This window comes from Microplitis demolitor, chromosome 4, assembly GCF_026212275.2.
Source record: "Microplitis demolitor isolate Queensland-Clemson2020A chromosome 4, iyMicDemo2.1a, whole genome shotgun sequence".
Taxonomy (NCBI): Eukaryota; Metazoa; Arthropoda; class Insecta; order Hymenoptera; family Braconidae; genus Microplitis; species Microplitis demolitor.
The window spans coordinates 17,760,754-17,777,382 of record NC_068548.1 but is presented as its reverse complement, the minus strand read 5'-3'; the positions used below and the strand labels follow the sequence as shown (position 1 = coordinate 17,777,382).

The 16,629-nt window shown below is 25.5% G+C and overlaps 1 protein-coding gene across 3 annotated transcripts in view; it reads left to right on the top strand.

The window, feature by feature from the left end:
- Window positions 1-16,156, top strand: part of LOC103579754 (fasciclin-2) — a 67,471-nt gene extending 51,315 nt beyond the window's left edge. For 2 of the 3 annotated variants that reach the window (XM_053737993.1, XM_053737992.1), the window contains exons 3-8: window positions 134-312; window positions 1,470-3,266; window positions 3,802-3,846; window positions 8,942-9,070; window positions 9,140-9,209; window positions 13,917-16,156. In XM_053737993.1, the coding sequence (XP_053593968.1) occupies window positions 134-312; window positions 1,470-3,266; window positions 3,802-3,846; window positions 8,942-9,070; window positions 9,140-9,209; window positions 13,917-14,058 (2,362 nt within the window). In that variant the 3' untranslated portion in view covers window positions 14,059-16,156. The remainder of the gene's footprint in view (window positions 1-133; window positions 313-1,469; window positions 3,267-3,801; window positions 3,847-8,941; window positions 9,071-9,139; window positions 9,210-13,916) is intronic. The other variant, XM_053737994.1, reaches the window with a different exon arrangement.
- Window positions 16,157-16,629: the final 473 nt, after the last annotated feature.

Genomic DNA, 16,629 nt, shown 5'->3' with positions numbered 1-16,629 from the left:
ATAAATTTATCGAAATATTTTAAATATTTATAATCCAATTAAACGGTTCAATTATTTGTCATCGAAAGGGTTATTTAAATAAATAAAATATAATAAATGTCCAATCAATAAAATATATATTTTAATTGAACAGCTCGTTCACATCCAATGATAAATCTGGAAATCCAATAGTCTACACAGAAAAACAACAAGACAACAGTCTTTCACTGTATTTTAATCCACTGAAAGAAGATCAAACTGGTCAGTACACTTGTATCGGAAGCTATGCGCTCACTGAGACTTTCAACAAGACTGTAAAGGTTCAAACAATTGGTAAGTTGTACAATAATGTACATAAGATATTATGCATACACAGGCGAGGGAGGAGCAAAATGGGGTACCCCCGACATTTTTCAAAAAAAGATTAATTTTAAAGTTTAATCATTCTAAAATCATTTTTGCAAATATAGGGCAGAATAACCATTTATGGTCACTGCTCCATTTTGGACATTTAATACTTTATTTCAATAAATAAAAAAGTATAAAATAAAATTTCCATTTTAATAGCGGAGTCAAAGTATCTTCGAACATATTTAAAAAACAAACCGTTCATAAAGCACTCTCAGCATTTTCACGCTTGAGGTGTGCAAAATTGTCATTATGCCTTTTACAAATTATTTCATTTAAAGTTTTCAAGTGTCCAAAATTGGCCCTAAAATGGCTAAAAATGATACCTCTACCTAAATGAGCATTATTTAAAATTTTTTTTTTACTGTTCTCAAAAATTTAGTTTTTGTGAAAGAATAGTATGAAATCAATTTAGTTTTCTTTCTTATCAATTTTCAATAAAAAAAACTCCTAGTGTCAAATTATTTCAGATGCATGTCAATAATCAACTTAAAAACATTTACAATTTTAATTTGATTTTGATTTTGAACACCAATTTTGAAATTTAATTAACTTCATTAATTTTTTAATCGATTACTTTAAACAATATACACGGAAAAAAAATAGTAGTGGCTACTCTCTGGGATAGTACTGAGTACTTTTTTTTCACTACTATTTTTTTTCCGTGTACAGTAGCTTTTTTAAAAATATCTCCTTTAGGATTAAAACTAACTTGAATCTTATATGTTTTTTGATGTTAATAACAAATAGTGAGCTTTTGAAAAAATCGAGTGTCAGTCGAAAAATATTAATAATTTTTGTTTTACGATAAAAACTATTGAAAATTTTTTTTTTCCTTTTCATTTAATAATTGTGTGAAATAGAATTTTCCTTTGTGTAAATCACTTATAAAAAAATTGAATTTGATCAAAATTATTTAATTTCCAGAATTCTTTTTTTTTACCTTTTTTAGAGGGTACCCATTTTGCCCGCAAAAAATGAACTTTTTTTTAACGGGAGCTGAAAATATTTTCTATTCTCTTTGAATATCATTAAAAAAATATATTTATATACAAACATATTTTATTAATTCAAAATTACAGACGCCATTACATGGGTTGACGCTCCAGAAACTCAGTATGCAATTGTCGGTAAAGAGTACAAAATAAAATGTCAAGTCAGTGCTCGACCGGCTCCAACAGTCGATTGGTATTTAGGCCCAAAAGCTATTTTAACTGATGATCATTACATCGTAGAAACTCACGCATTAAAAATCACTAGTGTAAGCGATGACGATTCCGGCACATATATTTGTCGCGCGGCCGTATTAGAAACTGGTGAACTTCAAGAACGTTATATTAAACTAATTGTTTATGAAGAACCAAAACTTCAAGAAGTAAGTTCTGAAATCGAAATAATTGAAGGAAAAACAGCAAGTATAACTGTTTGTAATGCTACTGGAAAACCACCACCAACTTACTCGTGGATAAAAACAATCACAAAAGACAACCTTACAACGGTAAATCGTTTTGGTGTAGATCGTGATACTGGAATTCTTACCATCACTGATGTACGTCGTGAAGACAGCGGAGAGTATCAGTGCATAGCTGAAAATCCAGCAGCTTCAGCAAATATAAACATACGAATAAATGTTATTGAAAAACCTAAAATAATGGAATTTATTAACAGAACTCAAGCTGTACAAAAAGACGTTGAAATAACATGCAAAGCTTATGGTCGTCCACCACCAATAGTTGTCTTCAAAAAACAAACAAATGACAAACCATTTAGTAAAGGAATTCAACAAAACGATGATCGTATTGAACTTACAAGTATTGAAAATGTTGCAAACGGTGAAACTGTTGCTGTTTTATCAATTCGACGTTTACTACGTGAAGATGATGGCATTTACGAATGTATAGCTACCAATAAAGTAGGATCTAGTTACAAAAATGGACACTTGACTGTTGAATTCCCGCCGTCTTTTGCCTCAATGACAAATCATTCAATTTGGTCGTGGGATCGTAGGCCAGTTAATCTAACCTGTATCGCTGAAAGTATCCCCAATGCAACGATCCAATGGTACCACGGCGAACGTCCCATTTTACAAACAGAGTTGGCTACTTCTGAAATTTATAGGCAGTATGGTAATGGACCTATCAGCACTCTTCGAGTTACACCAGTTGACACCAGATACTACGGACATTACCGTTGTCAAGCTAAAAATATTCATGGTGAAAAAGTTCATACAATCCAATTGAAAGAAGGCAAGAGACCAGATACTATTCCACAAGCACGTATGTCCGAAGTCACAGCAACGACAATAACATTCAATATTGAACCACCACCAATGGAACCAGAGTTGCCAGTTAAAACCATCACTGTACAATATCGTGAAGTCAACCAACCATGGAAAGATGCATTGAACAAAACATGGGCATTAAACTCGCCGTATATTTTGGAACATTTAAAACCAGCAACTACATACATGTTTCGTTTTCTCGCGACAAATGACGTAGGTCCAGGTAACTGGGGTGCACAGTTTGAAGAAAATACGCCTATGAGAACAGTACCAAATGCACCTAAATTCCAGCCAAGAGTTGACAATCCTAATTACGATATTTCATTGTACAGCAATCAGTATGAAATTAATTGGATAACGCCGCCAGATAATGGTGAACCAATAGACAAATATGAAATCCATTACTGTGAAATAAAACGCGTTAATGGTGACTGGAAACAACAAGACAGTACGTGTGTACGCGACGAAATAAAAGGACAGAGATCTAAACATTACATCAAAAATCTTACTCCCGATACGATTTATCGCGTCGAGCTTAGAGCCCACAATGTTATCGGCTTTGGAAAGACCGAGGTTCTACAATTCAAAACAGCTAAAGGTAAGTCTTATTTTTTAATTATTTATTTTTACATTACTGATTACTGATTATTATTACTTTTTTTTTTCTATTTATTATTTTTTTTTTTTTTTAATACGATATGAGCCTTTCGATCTTAGCATTTTACTTTTTTTTTTTTTTTTTTAAATTATCATTCTCTTTATATTAGTTGATTTATTTAATTTATTTTTTTTTATTAGTATATAAAAAAAAAAAAGAATTTATTTAAATTGCTTTAGCTGGAGTTTTCTTGAGAATCATTAATATAAATAATTTAATTAGAAAAGTAGTTTTATTATACTCTAGATAAAATAGTTGAAATCGATACTCAAGAAAACGTTTTTTTAGATAATTTTTCTATATTAATTTTAAATATTAATGACAATAATAATGTAGAATTGTAAATAAATTAGGATTTTTAGTATTGAGTGATTCTTAATATTTAAAAATAAAATAAAAAAAAATAAACGCGTGCCAAGATAAAAAGAAAATAATATTGTCCGATTACCAAAAGAGTCACTTTTTTTATATTTAGAATCAAGTGGCAGCACTGTGGACTACTCGATACTATCTTCTGGAGGTTCGTCCAAGTCCAACTCCATCGTTCATGCGGTTGTCACAGCTTTTGCGATTGTCTTCTTAGCCATTTAGAATCGCCATTTAAATTAATTCGTAATCATCCGTTTAATAATAAACTCAGAAAAAAATATAAATAAATAAATACATACGACTCTTTTAAATTAACAAGAGTCTGGAGATTTATATCTCGTTTATTTTTTACATTTTAAATATTTTTTTCACTTATTTCTGTACGGAAGGAATCAAAGACAGTTTTTTTCCCTTTCACCGTATTAACAACGACACTAAAGAGATAATATAAAGTAGGATTAATTAGGTGATACGCTAATTAATATACATTCCGACGTAGGTTTCAAATACGATAATCATTTTTAAAAAAATAATAATAAATTATTACATAACGTAGGTGCCTCCAGGCTCCAAGCGTTCGTTCATTAAATTAATTTATAATTAACTAAAAAAAAAAAAAATTAAGAGCATAAAGAAAAATAATTATAGTAATGGTATATAGACTTGCGGATTTAAAATAACTATATAAACATGTAAAGTATACAACGTACTATAATGTATTTATATATTATTAATTATTAATAATGTTCAATGCTCATTGTTAAAAACGTACTGGTACGTTTTTATTTTCTTTCTTATTTTTTTTTTTTTATTGTTATTATTTTTCTTTTTTAAATCAGGCTAGGATACTGCCTTGTATTGCCAAAAAAAGCTTAATTATACACTTGTACTAGAAAACTTTTATTGTGAATTCAAAAAATCATGAGCTTACTATTTGTATGCACGATATTTATAACTATTGATTAAATATCTGAAAGTGAATAATTAGTATTTAGAAAATTTAAAAAAAAAAAGAAAATAACAAAATAAATAAAGGAATAAATTATTAGTTTTATTAATTGATTAATTAATTAATAAAATTAGCTTACGATTTATATATTTCGATTTACATATTTTTATAGAATTTTTCTGAGCTTCAATGAGCAGACATAAGATTAAATGTTTGATAATGCTTTTTTTTCGTATAAATATTGTTATTATAATGAGAATATTGTGAATGCATTTTTATACAAAATCCGTTTTTATCGGACTAAAAAATTTAAGTCTTTAAATATTTTTTGGTGCCTTAGTCAAAGTTTTTTATTTTTCTTTGTCTTAATTAGAAAAAAAAAAATATTTATAAACAAAAAGTGGATACTGAAATAAATTATCCCGTTAAAAAAAAATTTATGAAAAATTTCGGAAATTAGAAATAACTGTCGGTTTAAAATTTTTTTCAATTTTGCTTTAAATTTTTTCAGAGAAATTTTAAAAAAATTCGTTTCTAAATTTTCTACTTTTTTGTGACATGTTTCGGCAAAAAAAACTATAAGTATTTCTCAACAAATTATTAATTTTTTAAGATCATGATTTTAATATTTCAGTTTTTTGAATTTGTATAGACTTAAAAAATTTTTACACACAAGTAGTAAATCAACCAGCATTTTTTATTTTTAAAAGTTTCGAATTCTCGTAAATAGAAAAATTTCTCAAGCGAAATTTTTTCAAAAATTTTTTTTATACTGGATATTTCTAAAATATTTATCTTTAAAAAAAGTTTATTTTCTTTTTTGGGAATTGATAGTTTGCTTGTTTAGTTTTTAATTATAAGAGCATTATTTTATTATTTAGTAAGCATGAGTGAATTAATAACTAAGTTAATATTATTTAATTAATTAATTACTATATTATTATTATTAGACATTATTATTATGGTTATTATTTAGTCACTTACTGTATTATCTGCTAGTTATTATTTAAATTGCCGCGATATTTAAAAACTAAACCAGACAAAATAAAATATTTATTAGTAATTTTTAATAGTTTTCAATAAAATTGCATGTATCGCATTTGAATATTAAAATCTACAATATTTCTTATCATTTTTATTCATCTACCAATGACAATAAATGTTATTATATGTATATGTGCGATAAGAATATTGTATCTTGTATTTTAATAATACATAAATAGTTTTTACGAGTCATAGAATTAGAGTACATTAAACTCAAGCTCTTTGACAGAAGAACTATTTTTTTTTTTTTTAAGTATTATTTTATTTTTTGTTTATTATTTATTATTTGTTTTTAATATCGCGACAATACTTGTGTAGCATGTCCGGTGACAATAACTGAAATTTTTTCAAAAGCAACGAAACAAAAAATAAAATGAAACTTTGTAAAAGTGGTAGACATATTTAGCCATAGGGGATTGTTTTTTGCGGCGCTTCGCGTGATTACAGTCAAATGTGGTTGTAGATAAAAAAATCTAAGCGAAATTGAGAGAGAGTAAGCGAGCAAGTAAAGGAGAGCGAAAGAGAGAGTGAAACAGAAAATTTAAAAAAAAAAAATGAGAAAATGTGAAAGAGTGAATGAGTAAAATAATGCAAGAGAGGAAAGGCTTGAGAGGGTTTTTTTCCGTTTAAAACTTTAGCAGAAACGTTTGACAATAGTTTTCTATCTGTTAATGATGACGAAAAAGCAAAAAAATCTAAAGCTAGTGAATATTAAAAAACAAAAAAAAAGCTTTTTTTTTTATTTTTCGTCAAACTTCTTCCGCTTTCCTCAGAATTGCTCTGCCTTTTGTTCCCGTACTACTTTTTTTCTCACTGATCTAAATTTTTTACGACGTAAAAAAAAAAAAAAATAATAAATAAAATTATAGCGAGAAAATTTTAATTCCTCCATAAGCTTTGCAAAATTTTTTTAAGTATTTTATATCAAAGGTATATTATACTAAATCTTATGATCTCTTAATGGTTTCCCTCATTAATTTATTTTGCCACGTCGTGAATTAATTTCTTAAAGGTACTATTAAAAAAAAAAAAAAAAAAATCAAAACGTCTCTCCATTACTTTGAAGTCACCCTTAACTTAAAAAAAACTCTTGATACTTATTAGACTTGGCAAACAACATTCCGTATTTTATATACTTAAATATATATCTATATATTATATAATATATAAACAAAAAAGAACTAAATCAAAAGAGTTAAACGTCTCTCAAGCTTTCCAATCTCATATAGTTTATATCCACAATAAATAATACATGCAATAACTTGCAAGTCGTTCGTATTAATATATAAATATAAATATATATTAAAAAAAAAAAAAAAAATAATAATAAATTTTTTTCTGTACTCATTTTTTAACATGTATACATTTAAATATAATAATGTATGTATGCATAACATGTTTAACTTCTTGTATTTATGAAAATGAGGGTTTTCGAACTAATTTTATGGATTTAAATACAATAATAATAATTAAAATATAAAACTGTACATAAATCAACGGATATTAAAATATACATGAGTGTTTAAAGGAACTGCTCGATTTGCTAATGAAGAAATCAAATCAATGTGTTTTTACTATCGAAAAATTTTGAAAATAAATAAACAAATATTAATTATAATCATATACATTTTGATATGATTTCTTTTACGGCCGTCTCGCTTATTACATTTCTGTTTGCCCGAACTTTATTTTTAATAATTTATCAGCGGGATAAATAAGTATGGATTAAAGTTAAATAAACAATGGCATAGTACTTCAATAAACTAGAAAAATATAAAAAGAGAGGGAACAAAAATAATAAAACGTTAAAATGGTAAATATGTATATGTTAAAACAATACAAGAGGAAAAAGGCGCACAGCTTCTTGAAGATGTAGTTGTATTGAGTGGAATGACACCGGGTGAGGGAAAATAAATGTCCTGGAAAAGATGCTCAAGTGTTTTGGGAATAAAGAGTATGGGTAGATGATAACAAAAGTTTGTTGCTAGAGTACAGTAGTAGCCGGATAGACTAACAGTAATATCGAGAGGAAATGGTGCTGTCTCAATTTACTTTTTTTTTTATTTTTTATTTTTTATTATTCTTATATACTTTTATTCTTTACTTCTCTTTAAAGCTTTTAAACTTTCTTTATATTGTATTTTCTTTTTATTTACACTAATGGCTGAGCTTCGTAGATAATTATTTTAATTAATATACTTTTTTTGTTTTATTAACAGTACTAAGTACAATTTAATTTTTTACTTACACTTATATGTTATTAATTATTAATTGTATATTTAAAATAGAAAGCTTTGATCGATAAAAACGGATTTTTGGCATTAATATTTTTCTTATTTCTTTCTTAGGATATACTTTTATTTGCTTAATAAATATAGTATGAGAGCACGTTTGGTGGTTTTTTAATTAAAAAATTTTTTTTTTTTATTTATTTTTCTAATAATTTTTATTAATTACTTAGCAGTGTTACAAAAAATTTTTATTCAATATTATCTTCACACAGTTTTAATTCTTGTCAATAAATGTTTTACTCAACTTGAAGCTCTACTGTCATATATTTACTCAGTTATAGTTTTACTTAATCACCTCTACTTAATAATGTGTATCATAATTACATATTATTAAGTAGAACTCAAATAGTAAAAATATAACAGCTCAAAAAAAAAAAAAAAAAAAAAAAAAAATTCGGAATTATTTCCGCATAAAAAATTTCCAAATTTCAGACCCGTCGGAATTTTAATTTAAATTTTAATAGCTTTCAAAAAAGTAAAACTAAAAATTAAAATCAATTCAGTATTTAAATTTTGTTGATACTTAAAAAAAAAAAAATTTAAGAAAAAAATACAAAATCGACTATGAATTTTAATTAAAAATTATTAAAAAAAGTAACTTCCCGAATTGTTTTAAATTTCAAAAATCCCTATGCGAAAAATTTTCAAAATTATTTTTTATGCAGATGAATAGAGTTCTGGTTGAAAAGAATATCTTTGAATATTAGTGTTTTAAGTAGATATGTAACACTGCTTGTTATTTTATTAGATCATCATAAATAATAAAATAAATTAAAAATGTACCAGTACGTTAAAAAATTTAATTAAAAAAAATAATAAATTTGGCGTATAAATTTACAAATTAATTGCCGATCATCACCAAACGTCTTTCGATGTTGCTTACTGCACTAACAGACTGCGAAATTAATAAAAAAGAACTTGTCATTAAAAATATATAAAATTTATTTATTTTATTTTTCAAGAACAAAATACACCAGTACTTCATCAAGGACCTTTAATATCAAGTGCTGCTATCATTGGTATTATCATTGCGATATTAATCCTCATGTTGGTTCTCATTGACTTAATCTGTTGCTGCACACATCGAGCAGGTAATTTAAATTATTATAATACGTATCAATTATCGTTACATTTTTTATGTAATAAACTTTTTTTTATAGGTATTATTTTTTATGTCTGTGAAAGATCACGAAGAAAACCCATTGATGAAGAGGATGCGAAACTAGGAAGGTAATAAAAAAATTAATTTTTTATATTTTTATTTTAATGAGTAAAATAAATTAACAAAATTTTTTGAAACATTAATATTTAAAGAAAAAAAAACGAAAAAATTTTTAAATGATGAATATAAACATAAACACAAAACACATCGTGCTTTGGCAAGTCTGGCTCTATCATGTTTATTATTGAACAATTGCCGAAATTAATTTTAAAAAAACTAATTTTCATTCATAAATACTAAAACAATCGTTATCATAATCATCTTCATAATCATATTTATTTTAATTATTAATTAGAGATTATTAATTTTTGGTAGAAAAAAAAATTAAACATTAATAAAAAGAAAATAACTAAGTAAAATTATTTTATTCTTTCGTATATTTTTTCTTTTCTCTCATCGTTGTAGTCTTTACGGTTGGCGGTTTCCATTGCCATATTGTGATCAAAAAATGGCAAATGTCGCGGGAGTTACGGCCATCCAAGACTCGGGTAGTGGAAAGAGTACCATTAAGTTGGTAAAACATTCCTCCATGTAAGGATATCAAAGATGATAGATTGAAATTTAATTATAAAAATAAAATACAAAAAAAAAAAAAAATAATGATAAACAATTATAATACTGAAACTAACAGATGTCCGACAATTTTTATTGTTGTAAGCAAACTTGCACTCGCTCTTGGCGTCAATTCAATTTTTGTTTATTGCAAACTATCAATTAATTTTAAAGTAATTGTAACTTGAAATGAGAAAACAAATTTTAACCGATTATTTTTTAAAAAATTGATTCCTTACGTATTTTTTCTTTAACTTTAAAACTTTTGGAGGTACGTTAATAAGCATTAGAACCTTTTTTGTAGGTAATTAAATTTTCTACAATTTTTGATTCGACCATTTTTTTTTGTTAATCTATAGATTCGCTACTAATCATGTTTTTGGCTGCCTAATTTCGAATAAAAAAAAATCGACTTAATTTTACTGACGCGGAATAACCTTTAATAAAGGTATTTTTAAATTATCACTATTTGATTAAAGGAAAAAAGTTCTTATAACACTAGTATAGATTAACATATAATTAGAAAAACTGATCTAATAACGTACATTTTAAAAAAATTTTTCCCAATACCAAGTTTGTAAATTTGAAATATGAAATTTGTCGGTTGTCTGTTGCTTTCATTATTATAAATAATTCGCATTCAATAAGAATGAGCATGTCGTCAGAAAAATATTTTATTTATTTATCAACTATTATTTCACTATTTTACATTGACATTTATTATTATATTATTTAAAATGACATGGCTTTCCACTTAGCATGATTTCTCCCTTTTTTTTTATCACAATTTTTTAATTAATTTTAATTTTTACAATAAAATTTCCATTTGTAAATTAACCGTCGATTCAATTGTGTATCTTATAGAATTTTATTTTATTCCATTTGATTTTTTCGATACGTTGGTTGTTCAATTGAAGAAGAAGAGCAAAGAAGAATAGAATAATAATAATATATAATAATAAAAAAAATATAATTTAAGAAAGGAAATCAAGCATGGAGAGCCTTTTATTTCGTCTAGATACTTTTCGGCTTCTGTGTGCCGCCAACCATTAACGTGCGATAATTTTTATTTTTCCAATTTATTTATTTATTTTTTTTTTATTTTGTAAGTAGATAATTATCATTATTACATTTTTATCAGATATCGATTTTTTTTCTCGTGTTCAACTCGCAATACCTTTGTCACCATTCGCTTGAGCTTTGGCCATGCTGCATGATTACACTATTTGAAAAAAAAAAAACAAAATTTTTTAAATATTCATAAACATATGAGTCGAAATTTAAGCTGTAGATCGTACTAGACGCCGAAAACATAATTTCAACCTTTAAAGACGTAAATAGCCGTAATCGACGTAATAGACGTAATAGCCGCAATAAACGTAAAAACGTATATTAGACGTATTTGACGTACGCAAACGTAACTAAGACTTGCGTAATCGTGGGCACAACCTTTCAAAACGCAATAAAAAAATTAAATTATATCGGAAACATTTCATTGTTAAAAAAACATGTCTAGCAGTTAGAAGACGAGGAATAAAAATTTTTTATTTTGGGTCTTACAGACTATCTTGTAGCTTGGAGACCAAAAATATAAATTCTCAACCGCTTCAGAAAAATATTTTGGGCCTTGTAAGACAGTAATCTACTGATGACTAATTTCTCCAAAATAGTTTTCAAAAACTGCTAAAAAATTTTATTTCCTGTCTACAAGTTTCTAGGTAGTCTGTTAGACCCAACGGAACACAATAAATTAGCCATCAGTAGAGTGTGTCTCACAAAGCCCAATGTATTCTCTATAGCTGTTGAGAATTTATATTTTTGGTCTCCAAGCTACAAGATAGTCTGTAAGACCCAAAATAAAAAATTTTTATTCCTCGTCTTCTAACTGCTAGACATGTTTTTTTAACAATGAAATCTTTCCGATATAGTTTAATTTCGTTATTGCATTTCGAAAGGTTGTGTCTACGATTACGCAAGTCTTATTTACGTTTGCATACGTCAACTACGTCGAAAATACGTTTATACGGCTATTTGTGTCTTCAGAGGTTGAATTTACGTTTTCAACGTCTAGTTCATTCAATCTACGATTTAAATTTCAACTTGAGTATAAATCAATAATAATATAGTAGTTGATTGATTAATAATTTTAATAATTTAATTACAATTAATGTGCTTCCCTTGATCGTAAAAATTTTATCAAATAAAAAATAAATGTTGTAAGTGATTTATTTATCCTGATTAGCACAAAGTTGTTTTAGAGGCGCCTTGGAAAAAACAATAATTTTTATTTTTTTTCGCAACGAAAACTTTTCAAGTATGAGTATAAGATATAATGCGGATGTTGTTCCCAAAGTTGCAGTGCACTGCAATATACTTTGTTTTTACAGACAAAGAAAGTTGTCAAAAAAATAATCATTGCTTAGAAGTATTTCAAAAGTTTTTGTAATGAAACACCAGTAAAGATAACTTAGTTTGTACTTTTTGTAATTAACAAAGGTTCCATTTTACACTTTGTACAGAAAGTTGTTGCGGAGATGACATTGTATTAAAGTTTTATAATCTTGTTGCTGAATGTTTACTTGTGAAATAATTTTTTATAGATGTCGTCAAGCCGTTTCCCAGTTAAAAACTCGAGAAATTGAAAATTTTTACTTTACAAAATTGTGAACAGAAAATGGTTCAAGTAAAGTAGCTCACAAAGCATATAAAAATTTATTGAATCATTTGCTATTGTTTAGAATCGTGGTGGTAACTTAAAAGGGTAATTTTTTTTTACATCAATGACTAGTTTAATGTATAAAATTTTATAAATAAATTGGGGCCATTTTAAAAGACCATTTGCGTTACTGGAAAATTATAAATTTTTTTATAGTTCGAAGCGAAACAACGTTTACTATGAGGAGTTCTACATAACTCGAGTATGTCTGTCGTCAACATATATTTTAACAACTGCCAAACTTATTTAATGACGTCCATTAAATAATACAAATACAAAAAAAATGAATAAAACTCAACTACGACCAAAATTATTATTTTCATAAATTTGTTGTACCATTAAAATATTTTCAACTTATTTTCAAATTGATTTATGTAAAAATCATGTTTTTTTATTTATAGTAGGTTTATTAAAATAATAATTTTAATGAAAAAGTATTTATGAAATATACAGATGAATCAGAAAGTAAGGAAGTTACTTTGATGTTTTGGAAATCATTTTGTAATAGATTAAATTACAAAGCCTTTATTTGATACTTTTCTTGGGAGTAGTAGTTTTGGTGTAAAAAAAGTTTCAACGTTTATTTTTAAAAAATTATCAACTTTAAATACCTGTAACTTTTAAACCGTTCGTTTCAGAACTTTTGACCTTCTAAGTAATTTTGTAGAGTATAAAATTTCTTACAAGAATGTTCATGATTCAAATTTTTTCGTCAATGTCAAATGAAGTTATTGGATTTGTTATAAAAAAAAAAAAATAAAATTCCCATGCTATTAACACGAGAAAATTCAAATTGCGGGCGCCACTTTTTAAAATTGAAATGAAAAATTGTCCTTTTGACAGGATTTTTTTTTTCGATGTATAAAAACTTTTATTACAACTGTTTTTGGAACACTCTAATCTTACGATATTTTTTTTTTTGAGTATTCTGATATACATATACATATAAAAAATGATTGAATTTTACATATTTTGAACACATTTTCTCTTCAATGATAAATTTTAATTAAATGAATATTTGAAAATTCGTATTCAAATTCATCGTTTTGATCCACGGTCCTCATAATTTTTTTTTATAACTCAGAAAATTACAGGCTTAACTTATGCACATTTATTAATTGTAATTAAATAATTTAAAAAAATATATAAATGAGAATTAAACTACTAAATTAAGCGATAAACTAAATGATGCTTTTTATGCATCTTGTTTAACATTGTACTTGAACAATGATAATTGTATAATTAAAAAAAAAAAACGAATGCCAGCATGCGACACATTATCATTGTAATCGAATCACTTGACTTAATGAAGCGTGTCGTGCACGCAGTACACTAGATAAATAAATAAATTGAATAATAAATTAAGTAATTGGTGACTTGACTCATGTTGTATAAATACTAAGTATATATTTATTATAATTTTTTTTTTTATTTATTAATTTTACAGAGAAGAAAAAGAACCACTTAAAGAAGAGAAAAAAATAACACCAATAATCGACTCTGGTTTAAGACGAGAAACATCCATCACCTTTGATGGCAAACGATCAATCTCAAAGACTGGCTTTGTGGGAAAAGATTCGGCCGTTTAGATATTTTTCCGGCGTACTAGATTATAAATTTTTATTATTTTATGCCAACATAAGTAGTGACGCGTTAAAGTATGTAATAACTATTAAAACAAACAAAATAATTAATTAATTAATTAATTAATTGATTGATGAGAAATTTTAAATTGACAAAATAAAATTTCTCTCTGCTCGAAAAAATTGCTACACCTGCCATAAATATTTAAATTAAATAATATATAAAATAAATAAATAATTTCAAATTATTTGGTACAAATTTGACAGCTGCATTAGCTGTGAAAAAAAAGGTAATAATAATAATAGAAAGTATTAGAGAATTTTATTCCCCTTTGTAGTATCCTCTTATCCACAATGTAATCAGATCATAAAATTAAATCCGCCCCACGTACTTAAATTTAAAAACTATTTACTGATGTGAGTAATTGATACTTATGCATAAAGTTTTATAATAAAATAAATAAATATAATATGTAGATTTACGAGCTAATAGTAGTTATTATAATGCTTTCAATAAGCTTTTTTTTATTTTAACTTCGTTAATGTAACTGACGCCGATCTAGTACGCTGGATATTATTTATTAAACACGATCTATAAATTTTAAAATTGAATTTGAGTAGGATTATGCATGTAAATGGGGCGAAGTTCAACGTAAATATATAAAAAAAAATAACAAACTTAAAAAAAAAAAATCATGTGATGACTAATGAGATTATTTGTGGGTCGTAAACCAAGTTTCGAATTCAATTTCAAACTTACATTCACGCATATACGTGAATTTGTGTATATATATATTTATATATACCTTATAAGAAAAAAAAAAATCCATTCTATGGATGTCGAGTATTCTAACTAAATATAAATTCTGTCCATTTTTTTTAATTACAAAAAATAATTTATATGGGAAAAAAATTGAATAATTATGACGTTATTAAATTTAAAAACCTTTTCTGTTTTTAAGACTGATTCATTTAAGACTAACAAGTTTATTTCCATAAAAGAATGATTTTTTTTTGTTCTCCCCGTGTAAAAAAAGGTTGAAAAAGTGTTTTATTCTAAACTTCATAACGGGACACAACGATGAACTTTTTTTGAACTTTTGAAGTTCAAGAGAAAAGTCAATAAATATCTTGATATTATTAAGATATGCTAAAACAAAAAATGTTCAGAAATGATTCAAAATAGTTTTTCTGTACGTATTTTGCATTAAAAAAAATGATAAATTCTATTACTTTTAATGAAGCGTCAAGAAAATTTTGCAAATGAGTCAAAAACGTTAATTTGTAATGAGTGTGAATGTATCAGACATCAGACAAATTTAAAACTACAAATAAATAGAGTAAATAATTAAAAAAATAATATTTATAAAAAAAGCACTTGTTAATTTTGAAATTTTTTAAACGCGCATTTGTTTTAAATTTTATTTTTTAATTATTCTCTATTAATTAACTAATAATTTAAAATTGGTCTGATGTCTGCTACATTCACACTCATAATCTGTAGTATTGTCAATTGTTTTTTTCTTTGTATTTTCAGAAGTTTAAAAAAAATTGTCATTGTGTTTGTTTTGAAGTTTAGAATAGTCAACACTTTTTAAAACGATTTTTTTTATACGGGTGACATGATAACTAAAAATAAATAAAACATAAATTTATATTTCATATTAAAACATAAATAACAATTTAAATGTTGTTCACTGTACATTTAAGCGTGTATATCAATTCTTATACATTACCAAAAGTGTGTAAGATATATATTTAATAACATAAATATATTATAATCTATGAACCAGTTTACTTATGAAAGTATTATTAACTATTGTTTTTATTATTATTTTTTTTTTTTGAGCTGGTATTCTCATGACATTTTTTTTATTTGACACAATTAGTGTTATATTAATTTTAAACAATTTTACCGCTGATTTTCTAAAAAAAAAAAAAAATAAAACGATTACTTAATAACTTTATTTAAATAAAAGTACTTATTATTAATTAGTTTATTAAAAATTACTTAATTAATATAATCGAATAAATTATTTTAAGTTGTATTCAAGCTTAACTATATTTAGCTTATTTAAATAAAAAAAAAAATACTGCGGCACTTGAGCTTTTAAGTCGTTGATATTTTTTACACAAAATTATAAATTTGAAGTAAAAAAAAAAAAAAAATATTAAAAAATAAAAAAAAATAAATTTTAAGTGTGTAATAAGTGCCGTGACCTTTAGTATATAAGAAAGGTTATTTTTTTTTGCGAATGAATAAAGTTTGAAAATAAAATGTGATAAGTTTTTTGTAAATGCTTGTAAACGTTCTCTCTAATTATTAAGGAGTATTAAAAAAAAACAAAGAAGATTTTTTTAAAATAAATTTTATTTGCTAGGCTAGTATTTAGTTATAAAATAATAATATTAATAATAAGTATAAATATAAATAAATTATATATACATATATATGTATAAATAAATAGATATAAAATAAAATGTTCGCATTGCATGGAAAGAACATTCATCTTTAGTTCAAACAGTCAATTAAAGAAAGTAAACAGATTGGGATAAAATATCAGTACTTTCAAGTAG